We start from the raw sequence: 27,051 nt of genomic DNA on the forward strand, positions 1-27,051 counted from the left end.
GAGTTGTATTTGTAGTTTTTGTCCCTTTTGAAATCTTAAATCATGAATGAACTGATTTTCCACTTTTTGTGGAAAGCTGAGTTCAGTGTCTCTCTCCACACCCAGACCTGATTACTGCCAGACCTGTTTAATCCAGAGATCCCTCACATAGAACCTGTCTGACAAAGTGAAGTAGGCTAAAAGATCTCCAACACATCATGGCACCATCTAAAGAAATGTAAGAACAGATGAGAAACAAAGTCATTGACATCCATCTGTCTGAAGGGCTTACAAAGACATTTACAAGGCTTTGGGACTCCAACAAACCATGGTGAGAGCCATTATCCACAAATGGGGAAAAATTGGAACAGTGGTTGACCCTCCCAGGAGTGGCCGGCCTTCCAAAATGCTCCAAGAGCGCATCGACAACTCATCCTGGATGACAGAAAAGAACCCAGACCTGCAGGCCTCACCTGACTCACCTAAGGTCAGAGTTCACGATTCAACAATAAGAAAGAGACTGGGCAAAAATGGCATCCATGGAGTTCTAAGGCCAAATCCACTGCTGACCAACAAGAACACAAAGGCTCGTTTTGATGATCCCCGAGAGTTTGGGGAAAATAATCTGTGGACTGATGAGACAAAAGTTGAACTTTTTGGAAGGTGTGTGTCCCGTCACATCTGGAGTAAAACAGGACAGACAGGAAAAGGAAGAGAGAGAACGGGGAGAGACCTGCACCAAACATGCACAGAGATCAGGAAACACCCCATGACCAGTATAAGGGATCCTGCTCCACCAGCTGAGCTACACTGGCACCCCTGTCTGTTCTTTGTTAAGAAAGCTGAACTGAATAAGATCAATAAAATGAGTCTTGATAAAATATCTATAAACACCAGCTAACAGTCACAAGAGTCATCCTCAAAAACTTAACATTACAAATAATCAACAGGAACAGGAAGTTTTTTTCAGTGTTTTTATTGAAAAATTAAAAAAATAATAATTAAAAGCTGTTCTAGATTGTTCTGGAGAATCATTCTCCATTTAACTTCTGCTCACACAGCGAGACAAGGGCCGTAGAAAGTGGACGGATGGGTCAGTTAAAAACTTTTCTTTCTCTGGTTCATTAGACGACATGCCAGCTTCCCAAAGCTGCAGCTGAAACATTCAGAGCTCCCCCTGCTGGTTGAATGATGTACATGTCATTAGTGCTGCTTCCTCCATGTTAACAGATGCAAGAGTACCTTGCTGCAGACAAGATGGCCAACATACATCCAATCCATACCGGAAGTCTCAACCAGAAGTCCGTACGTCTAAGGTTAGGCTTAGGCATTAAAACCCGAGTGGTTAGGTTCAGAGTAAGGCAGTAGGGAAGGTGATATATTTGAGATCCAGCACCAAGGATTAGGCTTAGATGCAAAAAAGACTGAGAAACACTGGCAGCTGAGTCCAACACGAAGAAGAAACTTCCGCTTGGGACTTCCGGCATGGATTGGATTTATCGCGACGCCCATGCCGGCCATCTTGACTGTAGTTGGGTCCCTCTCAAAAGATGGGACAACAATTAAATAAAATCCAGTATATTCTTCTCTAACATGGTTTCTGTATTTTTACTTACTGTTGTGCTCATTAATGTTTATTTATTCTGAAAAGTTAAATGCATAAATACTACTCATCTATGCCTCCAGATATTATGACCAACACAACAAGTCAGCATTCATCATCGGGTTATTTTAGCCTCACTTTTGTACAACATAGGAGGATGGGACACGTCTTCAATCTAAATATATGGTCCGTAAAAAAAAAAAAACATACATTTGACATCAAATTTGATGTGATAAAAACGATCTCATCAGAACAATTTAAAACAGAAAATCAACTAAAACAAACGTCTCTAAGTGCTGATTGTTCTCAAAGTGCTGGGAGTTTAAAAAACGGTTTTACAGATAAAATGGAAATAAAAGTCAGAGACGAGGAAGGAGAGCAGGTGTTTTGTTTCTCTGAAATATTTGGTGAAAATGAAATTCACACACGCACAAAACTCCTGAAAACCTCAGAATGAGCTGCACGTGTGAACGCATTTCAAACCTGACTTTTCCTGGAGGTTTTCTGTCAGACCTCAGCAGGAAACATTCAGGAAAAGTCAGAGCGAACAGCTGAGAGGGAGAGGCGACATCTTCATCCTGTAGATGGACAAAGTCCCACACTGTGAGGTGAAAATGTGAACACGCAGATCAGGAAGAGTTCAGGAGTTTCTGTGTGAAAGCAGCTTGTGTCAGAATAAGACCTTAGTTCCTGTCTTTGGATTTCTGGAAGTGGAGCAGGAAGTGACAAAACTGTGAGAGAACTTTCCAGAAGGACAGAAGAAATATTTTACATGATTCAATTAAAAACAACACCCATTCATTATAAAAGTCTTGACTCATCAGTTTTGTCCTTCATAAGCTTCCATACTCTGTGAATAAACATAATCTCTGTCAGACGGGATCTTTGTTTGTTTGCTGAGATATTAAAGTAAAAACAGTGAAAAGGTGAGACATGAAGGTCGACTCTGTGGTGCTGAAGAAGCTTTGTGATTGGCTGAGGTCCACCTGCAGCCCCGTCCTCTCCAGAACAAGGCTTCCCCCTTTTTAAGAAGGCGTTGGACTATGTAGAGGTCAAAGGTCAAAGCTGAGACTGGTCCCCCTTACTTCAGGTCAGGTGACCCAGGAGTGTTTCTGCTGACCCAGGATCAGCTGTGAACAGGAAACAGATTCTGAGTGAACATCAGGGTGATCATTTACAACAGAGACAGAGATAGTGGACCCCTAAAGGAAACGGGGCTCAGTGATTTGTGCTGTGGCGTCTTCATTTGGCCACAGGTGTGACTGAGGGGCAAAGTCAGACTCAGAGCACAGACAGAAGGAATCAAGTGAGCTGATTATACACGGGTGCAACTACGATAAGAGGCAGGTGATCCTGAAGGCTGGTGTGTTGGTATTTACACTGTGGATTTTAGTTTTTATTCTTACACTTCTGTCCGCTCTTTAAACTTCTCTTCTTTCATTTTGTCTTTGAACAAACAGAACACACACAGGAACATGTTGAATGAGGATTTAGAGTTGTGTAGCAGTGTTAACTTCCAAATAGAGACCAAAGAGTATAACTGCATTAATTATTACATTTTAAATTAACATTGTACAAGGTAACACTCCACCCTTGTGATAAAAAGACCGTCCTCATAGTTTTACAGCCTACTCTTGTCTTGTTTTTGTCATCATTTTGTCAAATGTATCTGTTTATACTAAGTTGGTACTGCTTCTGTCTTTAATGTGACTATGTATCCGTCATCAAATGTCACTGAAGATTTCAGTCAAATCTTTCTGTTTACAGAAAATCCTGCAGTGAAACACGACCGAGCGCACGTTGATGTCTGATTTATTCATGCTGGTCATCATTTATTCATTCGGTCTGTTTCTGTTTTCACACACCAGAGAAGACTCAGTTTCACACGTTTTAATCTCAGCTGTTTACACACAGGTTTCCTTTAGTGACACTCTGTGCTGCTGCTGCTCCTGATGGGGCTCAGTCTGCTGAGAGGGACCCCTAGAGGCTAAAGAGTTTATTACAGCCTTAAACAGTCCTGCTCCACTGATTTTATTTTGTTTTATAGTTAAAATTAAAAAGGTTATCTGAGCATGGTCAGACTTCCACAAAAGAAAGTGTTAAAAAAGCACAATATAAAAACGACTTTCTTGTCAGCATGAGATATTTTTCTGTGAGCAAAAGAGACTTTAACTTTTTTTCAGCCCATGCCCCTTCAAGGGCTCCGTAGTAATACTGTCAAACACTATAATAATAAAAACATGAGCTTCTTAGTTACAAAAACTTTTAGTGGACACACATTAATTAGTCTGGATTAATGTGACAGCCTGGGCTGAAGAAATCTGGATGATCTGAAATTTTTTGTTCCTTTTATCAAAAGTATGATAAATAAAGGTTACTAGCATTAGCCCTTTAAATGATATTATTAACATATGATGGAAAAATCTTTATTTTACCTCATTGTTTTTTTCACTTATAAGCAGAAGTGTATGGGCAGGCACAGATTGGTATAGAATATTATCTCCTTTTTTCCAGTTACAAAATGCAGTTCCCTATGCTTTTAAATCAGGATTTAAAACGTATTTATGTGGCTCTCCTAATACAGAGATGCTAGATTTCTCATGATAACAACTTCACTTTGTCAGATCTCAAGAAAACAAGTGAAATAAACTTTTTATCACCAGAAAACCAGCATTACTAAGTCAAAAAGGTAAGATATTGCAGTTTGAAATCTTAAAAAACAAACAAATATTCTCTTTATCATGGGAAAACACTACAGAATCAAACATCTGGATCCTATCTTGATCATCTTTGCAAGGGTTGTCAAATTTCAGGCCCGGGGGCCAAATCTGGCCCATGTTACAGTTCCATCCGGCCCACAAGATCACCACATATTTTTATTATAACTGGCCCACTGGTATGAGGTCTGCAGATTTCCTCCACAATAAAAATGTAAACTTAACCTAGAGGATTTAAAAAATCCTTGTTAAGCCATAAAAATCTGAGAAGGAAGACTCAAAGTCAGGAATGTAGGAAGAGAAATTCATTTGTGTTTTTGTTTCTTATTTTTAATTTAGCATCTCAACATTATGACTCAAACTTATGGTTTCAAGTTTTTATAAGTGGGGATGCTGAGCATCCACATTATTGATATTCGAGTTGTTTATTCTTCTTCTTCTTTCGCGCCCGCTATCTCGTACTTTGACGTATCGACACCGTTTAAACTTTTAAAAAATTCAGTTTCTTCATCATTCGACTGCTATGACTTTTCTCATTTCTAACTTTTATGATTTTTAAATATAGCTATTTTCATGCTATTTTCAGCTATTGCTATGCTTTTTCAGCCATTGAATGCATTTTTCAGCTACTTTTAGGCCGTTTTATGCTATTTTTGTGCTTTTGGCTGTTTTCAGCAGTTCTTCCACAATTCAGCTCTCAGCATCCCCACACAATTTCAGCTGAAATTGCAATTTTGATCTAGTTTTACACTCTGATCTTTGAAACTCATAATATTTGCTTTTTATGTAATATTAGATTTTTTTTACTTTTTTGAATATCTTTGTTTTAGAGTCACAATTTTAAATTTAAAGTCACATTTTGACTTTTTATTCACATGTTTATTTATTTATTTGTTTGTTTATTTATTTATTTATTTATTTAACTTGTCAAATTTTATCTCATATTTTGCCCTTTTCAACCATGGTTTTCGTTCCCATATTTTGAGCTTTAAGACTCCCAATTTCATATTTTAACTCAAATTTGACCTTTTAAACTTGTGATTGTGACTTTCTTCTTTCATATATTTGCCTTTAAAAATATTTTTCAAGTTTTTTATACATATTTTATTAGTTGACAGTTTATGACTAAATGTTGACCCTGTTATACTCTTGATTAGACCTAAATCCAGATTCTGGCCCTGCTGTGATTGAGTTTGACACCCCTGATATTCTCTGATTCCATCTGTGTGGCAGCAGCGCCTCCCAGTGGACGCCGTGAATACTGCACTGTGAGTGTGTGTTACCTACTGAATGAGTGGCGGCCTCATAGTGTGTGTTGTAGCTGCTGTGTGTTCAGGGCGATCAGGATCATCAGAGTCCAGATGAGCGTCCAGATTTCCTGCAGACAGTAAACACATCGTCAGCTGCAGAAGCAGCCATACATCATGACAGTGAAGACACATAGTGGAAACAGAGCAGTAAAGTTTAAACAGAGACGAAAGCTCTGCTAACGGCTGCTTTCCTCGCCCACTGAAACAGGAAAACTGTTTTTATGATGGACCTTGAGAGTCTAAGGACATATGTGCTGTTTTGTGCTGAGTTTATGGGGAATAAGGAGGTAAACAGATGGAAAAAGCTGCATTAATGTTGCAGAAATCTGGAAGAATGTAAATCACAAGGGCACCTGAGGTCCTCCAACTCCTCTCTGACAAGATCTGCTCCTTCTCCATCAGAAAACACCAGTGACTTCTGAAGAACAAACTAGCAGCTTTAAGTATGTACGCATACTCATAAGCTCTGTTTTTGCTTGACTTTAAAGGGACAGTTTGTTTTTTTTTTTAATGGGGTCGTGCATTAGAGATTCCAGCCAGTGTGGCCCCTTTCAGGAGAAACCAGTCAGAGTGAAGGAACAGGATCCAGGCTGTAAGGACATGGAGACCAGGTCATAGACAGTAAACCCTCTAAATCCCACCCAGAGCGCCAAGCTGCTCTGAACGTTGAAGATTCACTGACATTTATCAAAGGTTCACAAATTAAATCAGAAACCAGAGAATCTGAACAGAAGTTTGTCCACAAAGACAGTTTAGCTCTTTATTGGATAGAGACTGAACCCGTGGTCCTCATAGTATGTAAACTTAATTAAAACACACACAGTGTCTGTTGTTGAAGAGGAAAACTGAGCAAGAAGAACCAGCTTTACAGCCGTGACTGTGCTGGGGCTGACTAATAATCTTTGGACATTTGTGCAGAACTTTGAGCCAAAAACTGAGGCTGAAGTGAGAGAAAAAATGTGGGGCACCATCAGACTGGAGGGAGGATTGACACAACCCCAGGTTGTGCTCTGGATTTCCTTGCATCTTAAAACATAGCAAGGTCCACACTAACAGACGGGCTCAGCAGATTTTTGTATTACAGCTGAAAGATTAGGAATCACACAGTTAACAGCTGATGAAGGCTCACTGACTACATGATTACTCAAACCAATTACAGCCAACTGAGCGCATCAAACTTGCACAAACTCTCGCGAAGGCGCCAGTTTTAGGGATGAACAAACACACCAGTTGGTGGTGGTGATGATACAACTTGTTTGTCAACTGCTGATAAAACTTTAAGAAGGAGAAGTTGTAAACAAACATGGAAGACACTGGGCTTCCTGCTTCTGTTGTCTGTGTGGGTCGTTGTCTTCTTGTTCTGTCTTTTTCATTGGCTGCTGACGACACGTGTTTGCACCTGGGTGCAAAATCAGTTCACACGACCCGCTTGTGCCCAGATGTGAGGTTGGGTCGGTTTCCCTCACACACTGAGAGATTTTTGTGCCAACTATCCAAGCTGATTGTCCCCTATACTGCAGACTGGTGCTGACTTTGCCCACTTGGGAATCATGGGTAAAATCTGGCAAAAAATCTCGTAGTGGGTCCTCAGCTTCAGCGCACCGTCTGGGCAGGTTTTTGGGGTTGTCATGAGCCCCTGGTCATGCTCTGGATGTCCCAAGGGCCTAAGAACCAGAAGCAGATGACCAGAGGTGAAGAGGCCCAGACAAAAGAGATGCCGTCAAGCTTGACCTTGGCTGCCAAGTGACACAGTGGAGCAACACGTGTGTGTTGACATGTCACCACATTTCTTTATGAAGACAAGAGCAAAGAGCCACCAGCAAAGCTCCTCTAAGCAGAGATGGTTTTGCACGACTCCCAGTCAGCTTCAGCATGATGTTTAGCTACAATATGCTTCGCTGCTCACTGGAGCTGCACATTAAACTACCTCTTTGAGCATTATCGACCTGATTGGCCTGTCATGAGTATGACAGACAGAACGTTCACCCAGTCACCTTCCAAGATTTGTTCAAAAAGTCCTGTCCTTCCCAAACGCTTTCTATGGGAGCTTTCACAGATAAATGTGATTTATGAGGCAATCTATCAGGCGTGTTACTGCCCCAGCTCTGTCTCTAGGCCGGATTCTCAAATCATATCCCACTAATCATCCTCAAGCACCAATATTCCTATGAGGTTTTGCAGCTTTGTGCTCTTGTTGTGTGTCTAAATGTGAAAATAAGTCATCATCAGTCATTAATAGAAAGCCATGATGTAGACTCTTTTGGGTAATAATAAACATATTTGAACTCTAATAAACTAAAGGTGAGGTATGTCACCGTTGACCTGTCGGCCTGATATTTTTCTGTATGTGGCCCTCAGTGAGAAAAGTATGCATACCTTCTTCTATACTCGGTTGTTTTTCTAACTTTAACATGAAAGGTGAGGTGTCCCAGTCATCCTTACATTATTCTGCCATATGGGCTAGTCTCTGTTGTAGTCCTTCCGGTTGGTTTCTCCTAAAAGGGGCCACATAGACCAGCACCCCTTGTGACTATCATTCTGAGAAGATGCACCTCAAACAACCCCGCTTCAAAAGGACCAAACTATCTCTGTAACTTCCTCCCCTGTCCAGTAACTGAGGCGGATGTCAGGAAAAAATAAAAATAGCGAGGAGATAATCTGAAGATGTTCTCAGTTAAAGTTCTTGTGGTTTCAATAGAAGAAAAATAGTCCTTTGTCTCAGTGAATCTAAACTGTGTGAACTTCTTCTTCTGTCTTTTTTCGAGGAGAACCATGTGTTGTGAGATTTATTTTTCCTTCTGGTTGACATGTCTGTCTCCTCAGACAGCAGAGACCACAGACCACAGAGTGGTCTCGGTCCTGTCCCCCAGCTGTTTACTGTCTGATTGATTCAGTTTTATGATTCTTATTACGACACAGAGCAGAGTTTAAACACGACTTATGAAAATGTGGAGTGTGTTAGAGTTTGTTGATGCTGGCAGAGATGTGCTTCACAGAGTTTTACTCTTCCTTACGGGTCATACTGCTCTCATTCATGTCGTTCTGAATAAATTAAATAAAACTTTTATTGTTTCCTCATCAATGGATGACGTGAAGTTTAAAGTTCATGTCTGCTTTAAGACTCAACATCAGGTGAAGCTGTGCAACATCAGCTCTTTAAGCTGAGTCTGAGGTTTGTATAGGAATCCAGCTGCAGGGGAAACATCTGTTTATCAGATGAAGAAGAGTACGAATCAACCAGAGTCTCTCACTTTAATATTACTGTGTTTAAAAGCTAAAACATGGTTTGACTAGGATTCTGGTGTCCCACAAACTGCTGGTTCTCATGGAAGAGATGGGAAACCTATGACCAAAAATCATTGTCAAAAATAATCCAGGCCAAGACACAGAAGATGGTTTGAAAAATGTAAAAGGCCTTAAATTCACAGGGCTGGAAACATTAAAAATACACCTTTTTTAGTTTATAAAGCACTTTTCATACAAGACAATGTCACCCAAAGTGCTTTACTAACAGAGATAACAGGAAATTTGACCCTAATCCATATATAATCTTGGCAAAATACATCATTGATAAAAACACTATAAGAATAGAAACATATGTACGCAGTATGTACTGAGGAAACGCTGTCTTCAAGGTTTAAATGAGGAAACACTGGAGGTTAGGATAAAGTGTAGAATAAACTATCACCAAATTAAATAAAAATGAAATAACATAAAATGAAATAGAATAAAAGAGTGCTGAAATAAGAATAAAAACACTAAAAGACAACTCACAGAAAAGCAAAGATAAGAAAATAAAACACTTAAAGGTCACATATTTTGCAAAAATCACTTTTAAAGGCTTTTCTAACAAAAACATGAGCCCCTGGCCCGTCCACAATCCCCCCAAGATTCCGAATAATCCATTCCCTCCCCACTCTTTCTCCACTTTTCAGAAAATGTGTGCTGAATGAGGCTGTTCTCAGATTTTCCCCTCATGATGTCATGTGGGGAATTAGCCCCGCCCCCAGTTCCGGTTGGCCCTCCCCGCTTAGAAGAAAGCTCCGCCCTCCTCTCCTGATGTTACTCTCAGCTGCCAGCTGAGAGAAGGATCGGGAGAGCCACATCCATGAAGCCACATCAATTTCCTGAGAGAGGTGTGGCCAGGGGCGGAGTCAGACAGCTGATTAACATTTAAAGCCACAGACACAGAAACAGCTCGATCTAAGCAGGGCTGAAACAGAGGGGTTTTTAAACATGCAAAAATCTAATACTGGAGTGTCTTTTTTTTTTCAAACAACAAAAACTTCCAAACGAACTTAACAGGCGTGTTTTAGGGACCTCTGAGACCGATATGAATTTGTCTTAAAGGGGAAATATGGATGAGGGTCAGGGCCACTGAAAAAAAAGAGACTTTTTTTATACTTGTGAGAAAAAAAGTCAGAATTCTGGCTTTCATCAAAGAATTCTGACTTTTCACACTTCTACCAACCAGCCTCATTATGAGTTTTATCCACCAACAAGCTCCACTGTCCATAGACTCAGCGCTACCCCTTACCTCATTTTGTCTTCTTGCTCTGATTGGTTCATAATGAATTTGACAGACAGAGCATTTGTCCAATCACCTCACAGAATTTTTGAAATGTCCTGCCCATCCCAAAACACTTTGTAAGCAAGGTTTAATGGATGTGAAATATATCTCATGCAGAGGATACATGAACAGTCTGCCTGGATTGTCAGGTTAATAAAACTGCTGCTATAGCTGAATCTATACTGATCCCCTCAGCAGCAGCCATTGTTCACAGACATGCTGTCTCTTCAACCAAACCACACCAGTAGCCATCGCCTCCCTCTCCTCTAACCCCTGTAATGATGGAACCCTTCAACACTTTTTGAAGTTTGAAGAGATGCACTGCTCAGCTTCACTGAACGGTAAACCACTGTTTTGGTGTCATGGATGAATTTGTAATGAGTGAGGTCCCCCCTGGTGGCAGAATTAGCATACTGCATGTTCAAGCTAACTATAACTCAGACTCTTCGCTAACATCGCTCTTACCGCAGAAACTGGAAGCGAAGCAGCATCGCGTACATCAAACCTCCCCCGCTCTGTGATTGCTCTGGTGGTTGCCACAGTAACAGTCACATCTTGCTCCCTGACCTCTCCCTGTTCTGTGGTTTCTCTGATAGTTGGCATGGTAACAGTCACTTCTGGCTCCTGCTGCTCTCCTCCCGTGTCCTCCTCCTCTTCTTCGTCCCCGGGGCCTTCAAACATTTCACTGAGCTTGTCCAGATCCTCGCTGCTGGTGTTACCTGTGACACAAAAACACCTTTAAAAGTCAGTAAGAAGGTTTGTTTTTCCTTAAAAAACTAACTCCAGTGTGAGACTTACTGAAGAGGCTGTACTCGAAGGTGGCGTTGTAGTCCAAGTCGTAGTCTGGAGCGGGCGTGTAGTCGTAGTACTGAGCCTGACACGCTGAAAACACAAAACAAATGATTTCACAGAAGGATGCTCACCTCGTTTCACATCACTAAGGGTTGTTATGATGGAGCCAGGCTAGGCTAGCAGTTTTCCTCTGCTTACATTCTTTTTGCTAAGCTAGGCTAACCCCTGCAGGCCTGCAGAGTTCCTGCAGAAAACACACCCAGATTAAAGATGTCAGAAAGGTGTGTCTATCAGTGAGGTATTTTATTTTCCATAAGTTCGTCCACCTCTGCATTCCTTCTCATCAGCCTTTCATCTTCAAACATCTGCCTTCAATAGAAACTCTGCATGATGGTGTCTGTGTGTCAGTTCATGGTGGGTGTCTGGGAGTGTTCAGGGTCTGTTGTTGAACACACTGATCAGGAGCCGCTATTGTTACTTGTGTGCTCATCTTCCTTTCCCTTAAAAACACTTTGAGGGATTTTCCTCAAACTTTGCTCAAAGAAGAACTGATCAGATGTTTGAGGTCAAAGGTCAAGGTGATTGGGTCTCATGTTCATACCATGCTAAAGACCAATGCTAGAACTAGTCTGATGAACATTAAGGTCACTTTACTAGCTCTCTGGGTGATAAACTGCCAGGTTTATCCACAAAAATTGGGATGTGTGTAAAATAGGAATCAAAAAAGTATGTAATGATCTGCAAATCACGACATGATATTCAGTTTTGAAACTGCTACATATCCTGAATTTGATGAGTGCAAGATGCTCCAAAAAAACAGGACAGAAGCAAGAAAAGGAAAAAGTTATGGATGCTCAAAAAAGCCTGGAAAATTCCACAGGTATGTAGGTTGATTGCTAACATTAGATAGTAGCATGACTGGGTATAAAGAGAGCTCTGCTGAAACGTTCAGTTTGTCATAATCAGTGATTACAGTGGATTCTCCACTTTGTTAAAAACTGTGATTAATGGCTTATGAACAACTCAACGTTTCCCTCAGCATGCAGTTACAAGGAATACAGAGATTTAACATCTACAGTCCATAGCTGCCTGTGACCTTTGACCCCTCATGCAGTACTACATTAAAAACCAACATCATTCTGGGACAGATACTACAACATGGGCCCCTTCAGAAAACCACTATCAGCTAACAGTACGAGAATTTCAGGTAAAGACTTTAACATACAAAGTTAAAGCCATTTAATTCACTACCAGAAGCCCCGCCCACTTCTCTGAACCTGTAAGCCTTTGCTGGTACAAGGATTTCCAGTTTTAGTTTTTTTTTTTTAATTCATAACAAAGTCTGGCAGTTACATTAAATAATCACACTACAAACATTACAGACAAGGACAAATGTCATAGATAAAACAGAAGAAGATCAAATGCTAATTTGAGGTTAAATTACATATAAACCTGTTTGAGAAGTAGTAACATAAACCGTGGCTCACTTTAGCTTCGTTAGCTTTATCTGAAGCCAACATAGCTACTCTAGCTACATAATTAACATTACAACATAAGTCGTAAGTTGGCTTTAGCAATGTGAGCTTTAGCAAACATAGCTATAGCTAACATTGCTAAAGCTACAGGGCTAAAGCTAAATTAGATGCATAGATACATAGGTTATGTAGCATCTTTGTGAGCTTAGCTTTAGCTTCATTAGCTTTAGCTAAGCTTACAAAGCTACTCTAGTTACATATTTACCATTACAACATAATTCAATGTAGCAATGTGAGCTTTAAAAAAACTTGCTATGGTGAAGGTAGCTAAAGCTAATGTAGCTTAAGCTAACCTAGCCACGTAGATACATAGGTTATGTAACGTCTTTGTGAGCGTAGCTTTCTCTTTGATAGCTTTATCTAAAGCTCACATTGCCACACTGGCTACACAATTAAAGTTTCTACATAAGCCAATGTAGCTAAGTTAGCTTAAACAATTCAAACTTAGTAAACATAGCTAAAGCCAACTTAGCTATCTAGTAGACGTAGATATGTAGCTAACACAGCTTAGCTTTAGCTATGATAGCTATGTAGCTCCATTTGCCCATCTTTGTAGCTTACTAAGTAGCTAACAGATCTATGAAAGCTATTCTGGCTGCATTAGAAGCTTTTTCCACTAAGATGACTGTTTACTTGGCTTTAAATGTTTTATAATCAAGTGTACAGTTCAGGTTTTTGATGTTAAACTTTTGGTATCCTAACTGCTACCTTAACCCTTACCCGAAACGAAAGTTTAATCCATTTTAATTTGAACATCTTAGTGTGTATTTCCACTCTGAGATATACTGTGTCCTAGAGGAATGGTCTGAGAGAGCTGCCATCAGAGATGTTCGGTCTGCAGCCAGATCCCTCTCACTAGACTGGCATGCATGCAGTCCAGACCTGTCTCCTCTTGAAAATGTATGAAGTATTATGTAGCACAAAATACAATAACAGAAATCTCCACACTGAGGATATACATCAAGAAAGAATGGGAAAGAAACCCCTTAAGCAGCTAATGTCTCCAGTCTCCAAATGCTGACAGAGTTGTTTGAAGAAAATGTGATAGAACACAGTGGTAAACATGCTCCTGTCCCAACTCTTTGGTAACATGTTGTAGGGATCAAATTCAGGATGTGTGTACATTTCATTGTGGTATTCTTTTTAATTCACTTTTCACAGAGTACCAACTTTTCTGGAATCAGGGTTCGTTATATTAATGTATCATTAAATATGGTTGCACCCTTTTGCTATATTTTACATTATCTCTTGTCTGTAGCCTTGCTGGTTTCCTCTCTCTCTCACTGAATCTGTAAAACCCAAAACATTCTGTTTTCTCTCTGCAGGTCTACAAACTTCTGCTTTTCTCACAGCCTGACACAGGAAAACATTTTTTATAGCAAGCCATGAGAGATTAAAGACAAACATTCTGATTTATGCTGAGTTTATGGGGAGATAGAAGGTAAACAAATGGAGAAATGCGCATTTATGTTGCAGAAATCCTGCGGGACATAAATCACATGGCGTGCTGAGTTTCCTCATCCAACGCCCCCGTCCCACCACCACCACCAGCACCAAAAAACTGCATCTGCTCTTAAATCCAGACTATCTGAACTGGTCATCTCCCAGCAGGACACTGGTGTGAGTGGAAACAGTCATAAAGCTGAGATCCAGTTGAAGGATTCCCACAGAGGTGTGACACGACAGGAAACATCAAGAGAGCTACAGCAGCAGGAGGGTCCCGCGAAGGAAGAGACTGTTGTTTTAAGAGTCTAAATTCTTACTCTGACCGGTAGACCCTTAAAGACGGCAAATATTTAACCACCCCAACCAGGAAGCTTTCTCCAACAGTGTGTCCTATACACACATGTATGTCAAACATGCACCAAACTCTGCACCACCTCATTTTTGATTCTATAAATAATTCATATGACATTTAGCACTGACATCAAACACTCAGTGGTAATCCTGATACTTCTGAATGCACTAGAATGTAAACTGAAAGTGGTTTTATGTCTGAAAGTCTAGACTGCATGCATAAAAAAGTAATCCATTAGAGTACTCAGATTACTCTTTTTGTTGTACTGAGTAATGTAATGGGTTAGTTTGTAACTCAAGTTACACAGAAATATCCATATTTCCTCTCTATTTTATGGCCACAGAATGAAGGAAAGAAGCTTCACGAAGCGTCTGCACTGTTTCTGTTTCTCTCCTTTATGTTTGCTCATGGGTAGGTGCTAGTGGAAGGTAAACAAAGCAATGTCAGGAAGTGTACGCCTGTCATTAGCTTAATAAGCTGGTGAATTGGCAGAGAGGATGGCATTAAAGTACTGGCATACTAACCAGTACTTCACAAGGTTTGCTTGCCAAGCATTACATCACTATGTGGTAAAACGAGGGAGAAAAGCTGTTAAAGATGCATGCTAGCCTCTTAGCTCGTGGCTAATTTGTCCTCATTCATTCTTATGGCCTTTAGCTTCAATGCACACAGCAACAAGGGATGCAAAGCTTCAGTCAGAGAGCCACAGAAATGAAGAATGTTTGTTTAAGAGACCGGCAAATTAGTTCTGACATCAGTTAGTGCAGTCACTCTGTGTCCAAAGGTCCAAAACACACTGATCCTTGATAATGCTTCAGTAATGGCTTTAAAAGTACATCTAAAGAGAATATTGGTGTATGTGTGTAATAACCAAAAGTTTCATAAACTCCAGTAAACATGAAAACCTCTCATGAGATTTGGAGTCGAAAACCAGTGTTGTGTAAGCATGACTGTGTAGGTTTAGAGTGTAACTTTAGTGTATCCCAGCTGTTTTTATACTTTAATGAATGAAACCAACAAGTGAAACCTTCTTCTTCTGTTTCCTCCTGACTCTCTCTCTAACTGACACTGAATGAGGTCAGTCTGTGATAATCTCTCCACATTAATCTGACAAATCTGTTGGGACCTCTCCGTCTCATGTGTGTTACATGTTGGCACACAGCTAAACGGCGTTGGCGTAACGTGAGATTAAAGGCTAACTTCACCCCAATTTACAAAACACAAACTCACTAGGATGGGAACTGAGGGGGTGGGCAGTTAATTGTTCCCAAACAGGAAGTGTGTCATCCTTTACAGCCCGTCAATCACAGATTAGAAAATGAGAAGCAGGTGACACACACGTAAGACAAATATACGCTCTGGATAACACACACACTCAACACACACTGAACACACACTGAGAGGGATCATGTGTCAATCAAAGAGTGTGTCTGTGAGGAAAAGGGATGTTTTCATGAGTGGTGGTGGGAGAAAACAGAAAGGAAGGAAGAAAAGCAAAAACAAGGACAGTAAGGAAAGAGACAAGGAAAGGAAAGAGACAAGAGGAGAGGAAAGAAAAGGAAAGGAAAGAGACAAGAGGAAAGGAAAGGAATGGACAAAGGAAAAGGACAAGGGGAAAGGAAAGAGACAAGAGGAAAGGAAAGAAAAGGAAAGGAAAGGAAAGGAAAGAGGGATTTCTGTGAAAGGACATGATATAATGAAGGAAAAGGCATAAAAAAGAGAATTAAAAGGAAAAGAAGAAGAGGGGAAAGGGAAAGAAAGGAAAGGAACTATAAAACGAAACAAAAGGAGGAAAAAGGGACAAAAACAGATAGGAAATAAAAGGAATGGTAAAAAATAGAAGTGAGGGAAGAAGTGGAATCAAAAGCAAGGAGAAGAAAAAGAAGAAGAACTTTCTAATAAAGTTTTAAATACAGTGGAGACACAAGGAGAGGAAATGAAGAGAAGGAGCCAAGTGAAGGAGAGAAAAGCTAAGTTAAGAAAATGAGAGCACGCATGTGGGGGGGTCTCTTACAGTTCACGGGGGCGTTTGCTGGCACATGAACCTCAGAAAAACTTTACAGAAACCAGCTGTTCATCAAACATGCTGAAGGCTCCAAGCTGCTCCCTCCTCTCCTCTCCTCTCCTCTGTCGTCTCCTCCTCTCCTCTCTCCTCTCCTCTGTCGTCTCCTCCTATCTTTCACTGTCTCCTCCTCTCCTCTTCTCTCCTCTTCTCTCCTCTCCTCTCCTCTCCTCTGTCGTCTCCTCCTCTCCTCTCTCCTCTTCTCTGTCGTCTCCTCCTCTCTCCTCTCTCCTCTCCTCTGTCGTCTCTTCCTATCCTTCACTGTCTCCTCCTCTCCTCTTCTCTCCTCTCCTCTCCTCTGTCGTCTCCTTCTCTCCTCTGTCCTCTCCTCTCCTTCACTGTCCTCTCCTCCCCTCTCCTTCTCTCTTCAACCTTCACTTGTCTGTCTTTTATTTGGAACCCTCTCAGTCCCTGCTGGCGTTCATGTCAGCTTCATGTCTGATTGTTTTGGCCAAAAGATTCCTGATTTCACAACAGCTCTTTGAAAACAATTCAGTGTTTGAGGTTTTCTTCTATTGTAGCAGGCTGTAAATCAACTGTGTGGACTGTATAGAAAGACTGATGACATGACGGCTCAGTGAAAGGAGAATCCAAAATATTTAGAGTTTCCACTACTTAGTGGCAGCAGTACAGGTATGAAGCTCAGTCTCCTCCATGTTAACAGATGGGACACGGGCCAAAGCATGAACCTAAAAAGTAAGTCAGTCAGTGTTATTATAGTCAGTTCACACGCAGATCTATGTCCACAAAGTGAGTTATGATTTAAAGGTCTGCAGACAAAAGAGGCTGCTTCAGATTATCAGAGAGGAGATGTAAGTGTTCCTACCAAATTCAAATGCTCATTTATACACAGATGACACGGTTATTTATTGAACTGCTTACGATGCTTTCAAACTCAAACATGAAGCCACTGATCTTTCCCTCCATCACCATGTCTCAGGGTGATGTGGTTGTCTCTGTCTTAACTTATCAATATCTTGGATTCTTGATAGACGATTCTTTGATTTTTAAGCCTCAAGCTTCATATTGAGAAACTAGTCTAAAATTTAAAGTTGTGCTGGGTTTTTATTTCAGAAATAAGTCTGATTGATTATGGTGATGTTCTGTACATGCAAGCATCTCCTCAATGCCTTAAATCTTTGGATACTGTCCCATGAGGTTTAGAACAAATCAAAAGGCTTTAACTCATCATTGTGCCCTATTGCTATGGTGACATAACTGCGCTACTTACCTACTGTATTTATGTGATGTAGCTACATTCCCTATGTACCCTATGTAGGTGACGTAGCTATATTACCTACATACCCTATGTAGGTGATGTAGCTACATTACCTATGTACCCTATGTAGGTTATATAGCTACATTACCTACATACTGTATGTACGTGATATAGCTGCATTACCTACATACCGTATGTAGAAATGTAGCTGTATAACTTACATACCATATGTAGGTTATGTAGCTATATCACCTACATACCCTATGTAGGTGATGTAGCTACATTATTCATGTACTGTATGTAGGTAATGTAGCTATGTCACCTACGTACCCTATGTAGGTGATATAGCTACATAACCTACATACCGTACGTCAATGATGTAGCTACATTAACTTCGGATTCAGCAATGTAGCTTTGTAACCTACAAAGCTTGTGTGACTAACATAGCTACATAGCTTTAGACTCAACTATGTTAGCTACGTAGCTAATATAGCTTTGCTTACTTCAGCCTTAGCTATGTTAAAATGTTTTTATGTTAGATTTTTTTCCTTTTTGTTTATTGAATGTTTTGTAATCAGGTTTTGCAGGTCCGGTTTTTACTGTTTAACTTCTGGTATCCTAACCCTTACCTTGTTTCTCTCTGTGGTCTGCAGCCAGACTGTATTGAAAAAACATAATTGGGTTGAAATGTTTATGTTCATAAAAAGGGCTGTCTGGTTTCACTTTTGATATTTCACAAAGAGAAAAACTTTTGCATTGTCAGTTTTCCCAGCCTTAGAACGAAGTGTTTTGAACCTCATCTCTCCAGATAACAGAACTATGAGACATTCCTAAATCTGAAATATAAACACCCAAATATCCAACAGCACTCAGCTCTTAGAGGAGCATCATAACTCAAACTCAGCACAGAGTACTCTAACACGTCTCTGGGACAGGTGGGACTTATAAAGGAAAGAAATGCATGCTCACTGCTGCTGTTTTACCACTCTGCTACAAATCATTTAGATTTACATTCAAAATACACATACCAAACACTTTAAGTATTTAACCCTTAAAGATCCGGACCATTGTTGGGGCTGCCTGTCTCATCCGTAGTTATTTATACATTTTTAACCTCTTCTACCTTCAATTTAAATACATTATTGCAATCAGGACAACCAAAAGTTTAATTCTCACTCATTAAAGTCCCAGTTTTACCTGTAATTGGTCTTAGAATGGAACAATTTATCAGAATTATAAGAGGACCTTTGTTTTTATTTAGAAAGTTATGCTTGAATGTTTTGGTCTTACACTCTGATCTTTCAGCAAGTTGCAGCTGTGTGTTTTACATGTGTTTTTTTGTGTTTAGATGTTAACTGTTGCAGTGATTTCTACTGTTTTTTTTGGTCGTGTTTCTGGTGAATTGTTGCTGTTTGTTGATGTGAGACATATTTGCACCATGAGTGAAGTTATCCACTGAGTTAGAGTTTTAGGTGCTCCTAAAGGACTTGTAGGGTAGAATATATGCATTGCCTTGTTCTGAGGTTGACTTTCAACAGTGTAGTTAAACTTTATGCAGTGTTTAAAGAATTACATTTTAACTCTTTGAGTTTAATTAACCCTGTCAATTTTGCTGCATATTTTACTTTGTTATTGAGGAGTGACTTTACCTGAACAACCTGGTTGGAGATCTATGCTTTTTCTGTTCTTGTCAGTATGGAAACATTAGATTTTAATGTACAGCTTCTCAAAGTGCAGTCAGCGGGAGGAATTTCGTCTCTGCTGTTTGTAGATGATGTGGTTCTGTTGGCTTCCTTGGCTGGGGACCTCCAGCGGGCTCTGAGACAGTTTGCTGCTTCCTACTCAGCAGCTGATGTGGAATAAGCTCCTCCAAGTCTGTGGACATGTTGGGGAGTGAGTCTTTGCCTCAAGTGAAGGAGTTCAAGTATGTGTTCACGTGTGAGGGTAGAATGGACCATGAGATTGACAGGCAGATCGATGCGAAGCCCTGTCCCTCTTTATTGTGGTGAAGAGAACTGAGCCAGAAGCCAAAGCAGTGGATTTACCGATGAATCTATGTTCTAACCCTCACCTATCGTCATGAACTCTGGGTAATGACTGAAAGAATTAGAGCGCAGGTTCAAGTGGTCAAAGTGAGTTTTCTCAGGAGGGGGTCTGGGCTCAGCCTTAGAGACGGGGTGAGGAGCTGGGACATCCGGACAGATCTCAAAGTAGAGCTGCTTCTCCTTCTAATTGAAAGGAGCCAGGTGAGGTTTTTCTGCCATCTGACCAGGATGCTTCCTGGTCGCCTCACTGTGGAGGTCTTTCAGGCATGTCGAACAGTGAGAAGACCCCGGGGTAGACCAAGAGCCCACTGGAAGGATTATTTATCCCATACGCCAGGGCCGTCCACATGCATGGGGTATGCCTTAAACCACTAGGCCACCTGCGCCCCTTTCACTTCAATTTTAACCAGAGTAACTGTACTTTTTCTCAAGTGCAACAGTCACATAGTTTTCCACTTCTGCATAATGGTAAATGAATTAAATCTAAAACATAAAGGTGACTTTAAAAAGTTGTGTGCCTCTTCTGACGCCACAGCTGGTTAATTTTTGTGCCAAGATGCAAAATAAAATGTGGCAAAACGGAATGAAACGTGATTAAATTGTTCAAAGAATGAAATTTTGCAGCACATCTACCCTTTTTAGGATATTTAGCATTTTTAGACAACTAAACAACCAAGAAGAAGATTGATGAAAATTACAGATGAATGCATTTGAGGATTAAACCAACCAAAAAGCTGCTGGCTGAAGCTCTGGCCTACTGAGAGCACTTTAGTGACACTTTATACTTCATTAGGCAACTTTTAACCAAAAAAAAAGGATGAATAACAAGAGTTTGGTGCTATATAACTACGCACATCATGATCTACACCTCTTTTATTTACAGTCTGTGTTTCTGCTCGTTCTGAGGGCTGCTGTGACGTTCTAAACAAAGACGGGGATTACCATCTCACTGTGAAAACACTCTCTGAGATAAGTGCTGACTCGCTGTAGTAACAATGGCTCTGGTTGATGGAGAAGTTTAAATAGTCAATCAACTACAGGCTGTAATAAGATGGACTTTCCTCTTTCCTTCTTTTCTCTTTCCTTTACTTCTGCCTTCCTTTGCTTTCAGTCTTCCCTCCCCTTCTCCCCTTTCCTTCCCTTATTTCCTCCTCTACTCTCCTTTGTTTCCCTCTCTTGGTGTAAGCTCTCCAATGTTTTAAAGATTGTAATCACTGAATGGGTTTTTTACTTTTCTTGTTGAGTGGTAAATGGTCTATCATCAGCACACTTTCATATTTGTCAGATTCAAACAGGAACTCAAACACTGAAGGCTGAGGGTTCATCAGTTTAACTGATTCCACTCATTCACAGCTGGCGATGCCGCTTGGGAGTAATTTAGGGCTCAGTGTCTTGCCCATTTCAACATGTGGGCTGCAGGATCTGGAGATCAAACTTTAACAACTGAGCTGCGTGCAACATACGTGCAAGCCGAACAGCTTCATACGTACGTGACATCAGCACTTTCACCCTCACTTGTTTAATAGCTGTGAACTTAACTTAAAAGTTCTCACTGCATTCGTGCACCATCTCACCTAGAGTTCATGCAGCAGGGCTGACTGGAAAGTTCAGTTGAAGAGACTTGCTCTAGCATCAGAAACTTCCACGTTCTCATTCACGGTCGAGATTTGCTTCTTTGCTACTGCTCTACAGGCCTGCCATCACCCAAAGTCAAACTAGGTGCCTAAAATTACAGCATGTAATAAAATCCATGACACCTTTTCGATTGCACTCTCACGGCTGTCTAAATAAAACTGAAAGTAAAAAATGTATTTTAGGGGCATAAAAATGTACTTTAACCTCATCATGATGCACTGAAATAACAACTGTCTCAGAGCTGACCCGCACACTCCTGCCTCTAATCATAAGACACAAGAGTGTTAGTCTGCATGACCATCACACCATCAGGGACTGTAATGATGTTGCATTTAAATACATGTGCTTTAATATTGAGTTGGCCCCTTTCTGCAGCTATAACAGCCTCCACTCTTCTTAGAAGGCTTTCCACAAGATTTTGGAGAGTTTCTGTGGAAATTTGTGCCCTTGCATTCTGTAGAGCTTTTATGAGGTCAGGCACTGATGTTGGATTAGAAGGCCTGGCTCTCAATCTCTGTTCCAATTCATCCCAAAGGTGCTGGATGTGGATGAGTTCAGGATTCTGTGTGGGCCGGTCAAGTTCTTCCACAATGAACTCATCAAACCATGACTTTATGGTCCTTCTTTGTGCACTGGGGCAGTCATGCTGGATTAGAAAAGAGCCTACCTCAAACTGTTGCCACAAAGTTGGAAGCATAGAAAATATCTTGGTATGCTGAAGCTTTAAGATTGGCCTGTAATGGAGATGAGGGGTCTAGCCTAAACCCTGATAAACAGCCTCATACCATCATCCTCCTCCAAACTTCACAGTTGGCACAGTGCAGTCAGACAGGTAACGTTCTCCCAGGATCTGCCAAACCACTCTCACCTATCCAACTGCCAAACACAGAAGCAGGATTCATCGCTCCACAGTCCAGTTTCCATGTGTTTTACGACCTTCCAGCCAATGCTTGGCATCGGACTTGGTGATGTGAGGCTTGCATGCAGCTGCTCCGTCATGGAAACCCACTCACTTTCAAAGTTTGATTCATTTGACCACAGAACAGTTTTCCATTTTGCCTCAGTGCATTCTAAGTGAGGGGCTCCTTCTTTGCATGATACAGTTTTAACAGACGTTTTTAAATGCATGGCCTCTCTGTGTCGATGGACAATGATTTCTAGAAGTGTTGCTGAGCCCATGCAGGGGCTTTAGATACAGAATCATGTCTGTTTATAATGCACTACTGCCTGAGGGCCTGAGGATCACAAGTATCCAATGCTGACCATCATGTGTACAGAGATGTCTCCAGATTCTCTGGATCTTTTAGTGATGTTACGGACCGTAGATGGTGGGATCAGGGGCATAGCTAGGGATTTTGGTCCCAGAATACCCCCCCCCCCCCAGCTAGCCAACAACAACAATTGCATCATTTTTTACAAATATATTTGCATTTTAATGTATTTTTAAGCATAATTTCCCCATTTATGAGCACATTTTTTTACTGTAATTAAACTGTATTTTTCTTGCGTTATTTCTCAGTGCTGGACTATACCATTTGAACATATTTAAGGGAGGAGCAGAGGCCCCCCAGTATTTATTTGACTCTATTTGATACAAATTTCAGTCTGTTGACCTATTCATTTCGTCGCTTTGATTTAATAATGACACTGATTACTACGAAAAAATAGATAAAAACACTCTTTTCATCGCAGGCTCCTTGAGGGCCCCTCCCTACTGTGGACACGGGTAATCAGTACCCTTTTCCCCCTGTGCTCCGCCCCTGGGTGGGATATTTTAAAGTCTGCAGTTTTATGTTAAGGGACACTTTCCTGAAACTGTTCTGTGGATTTTGGATGTAGTTTTTTTGCAGACCTGACCTAATGCCCGTATATCTGATTAGTTGCAGCTGTTTTTCATTATTGCCTCATACTTTTCCAGCCTTTTGTGGCTCTGTCCCTACTTTTTTGGGTTGTGTTGCTGCCATCAAACTCAAAATGAGCTAATATTTTTCATGCAATGATAAAATTTCTCAGTTATGTTATTTATGTTCTATCATGGATAAAATATGGGTTTATGAGATTTGCAAATAATTTCAGTCTGTTTTCACACAGTGTCCCAACTTTTTTGGAATTAGGGTTGTGCTTAAACTGCATTTGCTCCCATTTTTCTAAGTATTCGACCAGCATGGATGGTAGTGTAACTGTTAAAGCATAGCTGTGCTGCGTGTGTGGATACACATGTCATCCTCAGTGAAACAGTCAGATTAATCCAGCGTAACACACTTACACGCACAATGTGAACAGGAAGTCAAACAGCTGCAAAACACACACACCGCACTCATGAACAAGATGTCAACCCACACACACACTCACTCACACACAGATGCATGTAGAAAGGACTCACCAGCAGTCAGCAGGAGGATCAGTGAGGCTCCACTCAGATAAACAGACAAGGAACTGAGACAAGACATCGTTCAGAGAGAGAGAGGATGAATGGAAGGACGAGAGAGAGACAGAGAGACAAAGAGAGCAGGGCAGAGGTGTGATGGTCTGAGCAACTGAGCTGTGAATGAACGTAAAGAGAGAGAGAGAAACAGAAAAGGGGAGGAGAGAGGGAGGGAGGAGAAAAGAGGTGGAAAGGAGGAGTAGGAGGGGGGAGAGGAGAGGAGAGGAGAGGAGGGGGGGTTGTTCTGGTTTTCCTGCCAAGTTTGTTCCCATTTGCCAAACATGAGCTGAACGAGAGACAAAGAGAGAGAGAGAGGTTAGAGAGCATGGAGTATTTGTATCTGTGCTATAAATGTGATAAAAAAATACATATCACATCCTCTGTCTATAAGTCTTATTTTTACTATGATTCATACAAACTCACCTCTCTACAGGGTCTCTAATTTACCGGACTCTGAAGGGTTAAAGGTGTGTTGGTCTTGTGGTACAAACAGGAGGAGTATTTAAACAGAAAACACAGAACCAGCTGGGTCCTAAGTGGGCCAAAAGTAAACCATATGGAGCCATCAGGGGCCCTTCATCAACCCTCCACCCTGGCCCATGTGTCTTCTGATGGGGCCAAATAAATGCATGAACATTTACTCCTTTATGGGTGTTTAACAACCAATTTAACCCTTCATTAATGCCTCTGCTGATGAAAGCAAAGTTCAGCATAGTCCCGCCCCTCTGTGCTGTGATTGGCTGAGATTAGCACTCATGGCTTTAGAGAGAAATTCATTAAAGAGACAAAAGAGTGAAAAAGGAGGGAGGGAAAGATGGATGTATGGATGGGTTCACGGTTGGACTGTTGACAAATGTAAGAAAACCTCACAAAGACGATGGACTGGCTGGATGGAAACATGGATGGATGGAAACAAAGATGATGGATGGATGGATGGATGGATGGATGGATGGATGGAAACAAAGATGATGGATGGATGGATGGATGGATGATGGATGGAAACAAAGATGATGGATGGATGATGGATGGATGGATGGATGGATGGATGGATGGATGGATGGATGGATGATGGATGGAAACAAAGATGATGGATGGATGAATGATGGATTGATGGATGGATGGATGATGGATGGATGGATGGATGAATCATAACAATGAAGTTAACTTAAGTACAGTTGGCAGTATATTTATGGTGGAATGATGGATCAATGAACATAGAATGATGGATGCATGAATGTAAAATAAAGACGGGATTAGTATAAGACAGCGTTAATTTTGTTGACTCATTATCTTCATTACAGTTTTCATTAATAGCCTTTTTTCCCCTGATGAAAACGAGACAGTAACTAATAAAAATAAGGGCACATGGACAAAAACTAAAACGAAATCTATTGACAATTTAGTCAACAAATAAAAACGAGACAAAAATGTTTGACAGAGACTTTATCCAATCAGACCTAATTTCATCATGTAGAAAGTAGGGGCAGATCAGGCATATATCCAATCACAGCTACCCTGGCTGTGTGGAAAGGTGGGATGAGATATGGGGGAGATTCAATCACAACTGCTTTGCTGTGTGGTGGTGGAATAAGTTGGGGAGAGACCCAGTCAGTCGACTAAATTTACTGTAAATTTCATCGACTAAAATGTTGGGAAGTTTCGTCAACTAAAACTAGACAAAAACTAAAACAATGTGGATGACTAAATTATGAATAAAACTAAAAGATGTCTTTGGCAAAAGACTATAACTAAAAGTAAATTAAAAGTGCTGTCAAAATTAACACTGGTATAAGAAAATGTTTTTCTCCAACATTAACATCCTCAACCTCTGACTGAAGGGATGTCTGAGAATGCACATATTCAAGCTTCTCTCTGATCTGAGTCCCTTCATTGAAACCTCACAGTAAAGATCCAGTCAGACATGTGAGTCATGGTCTCTGCGTCCTCTCTGGGATCAGCTCTCTGCCAGACAAACTGACACCAACACTGGTTTGTGTTTAAAGGGTTAACGTGGAGTTTTACAGCTGGATGTGAAACAATGGACTCGTCTTATGAGTCTGTTTTCTATTTTCAGTCAACAAGGAAGTACAACTCACTGTGACATCATAGGTGATGTCAGTGACGACCATATATGGACTTTTATATGTATCCTCCATGGGAAAATCTCTCAGAACACCAAGTGTTTGCAGATGAATCTGGATTTAAAAAGCATGCAGCATCTTAAAGAAACAGTCTGTGAAAAACAAGGCCTGGTGCTTTTTCATTGTAAATGTTTCTGTAGTTAAACCTGCAGCTGAAGCGTCCTCATCCTCACAGCTGGAGCCCTGCATTAGCAACCATTAGCATCCCTCTCACTAGCATTAGCATTATGAATGGTTTCCCAGCATGCAGCCTGTTGTCAAAGTGTGAACAGATGTTGCAGAAAGGAAGTTTTCTTTTTTCCCTCATTTAAAGGACGGCTGCTGTTCTCTTGTATTTAATGAAGACTTTCGCACTTCAACTAAAAGTCTGAGCAGAAGCTGAACCTGCAGAGTCTCGTGTGTGAAGCAGTTTTCATATTTCAGGCTGTCTGCTCCGGCCAGGATCCAAAACCTCTAATCTGAAAATCACTGCTCACTCAGATGGATTAAACCTCCAAATCTCTGATAATCACAGTCCTGACTCTGGGTGTCCTCCTGATCTCTGGCCAAAACACACGGTCTCCTCCGGAACTGACCCCGGATCAGATTAAACCCAAAGGCTCATAAAACATCAGGTAAACCTTCAGTCCGGGTTTTAATCTCCGCAGATATCTGACCTGTCACATAAAAAGTAGCTGTTGGTTTTAATCCCATTTAATCCAGCTCTTTCATCAGATTACAGCACGGCGCTGGCATTAGCATCTCCCACTGTGTGTGTTTTTATACTTTGCTATGATAAGCTAACATGAAAACCCTTCACTGATCTGCAGCAGAAGGAGAAGAGGAAGAACCGTTTCTAAACTTATTGTCCAATTTATCCTTGAGATGCAGCAACGCATCACAATGCAGTTTAACATCAATACAAATACAGACAATCTAGAGCGCACTGGAATTCTTGAAGATTTGTGCAGTTGTATCATGCTCTGGTACATCATATGGAGCCCAAGACATGACACAGTAAAAAAAAAAAAAAAAAAATTTAAATTGTCGCCAATATATAGCTGTAACGTGCAGACGAAATACTAATTCATGGCCACAAAACACTAATTCGTGGCCACAAATACTAAATTGTGACCAAATAATACTAACTTGTGGCCACAATTTGGTATTTTGTGGCCACAAAATACTACTTCGTGGCCACGAAATACTAAATTGTGGCCACAGAATACTTCATTGTGGCC

At 40.8% G+C, this 27,051-nt stretch overlaps 1 protein-coding gene across 1 annotated transcript; it reads right to left on the reverse strand.

Moving 5' to 3' along the window:
* Positions 1–1,737: 1,737 nt before the first annotated feature.
* On the reverse strand, positions 1,738–23,806 carry si:ch211-191i18.2 (uncharacterized protein LOC564095 homolog). Its single transcript, XM_041807940.1, has 5 exons — positions 23,649–23,806; positions 10,978–11,061; positions 10,645–10,898; positions 5,587–5,677; positions 1,738–2,712 (listed from the first exon to the last, which is right to left on the reverse strand). Exons 1-4 carry the CDS (start codon positions 23,713–23,715, stop codon positions 5,603–5,605), a joined length of 480 nt encoding a protein of 159 aa, XP_041663874.1. The 5' UTR covers positions 23,716–23,806; the 3' UTR covers positions 1,738–2,712; positions 5,587–5,602.
* Positions 23,807–27,051: the final 3,245 nt, after the last annotated feature.

Source organism: Cheilinus undulatus, linkage group 16 (assembly GCF_018320785.1).
Source record: "Cheilinus undulatus linkage group 16, ASM1832078v1, whole genome shotgun sequence".
Classification (NCBI taxonomy): domain Eukaryota; kingdom Metazoa; phylum Chordata; class Actinopteri; order Labriformes; family Labridae; genus Cheilinus; species Cheilinus undulatus.

Coding starts and splice junctions, on each gene's coding strand:
- si:ch211-191i18.2 (XM_041807940.1), bottom strand. CDS start 23,715: ATGTCTTGTCTCAGTTCCTTGTCTGTTTATCTGAGTGGAGCCTCACTG. Junction 11,062..23,648: donor GATCCTCCTGCTGACTGCTG/GTGAGTCCTTTC, acceptor TTGTGTTTTCAG/CGTGTCAGGCTCAGTACTAC. Junction 10,899..10,977: donor CTTCGAGTACAGCCTCTTCA/GTAAGTCTCACA, acceptor TTTGTGTCACAG/GTAACACCAGCAGCGAGGAT.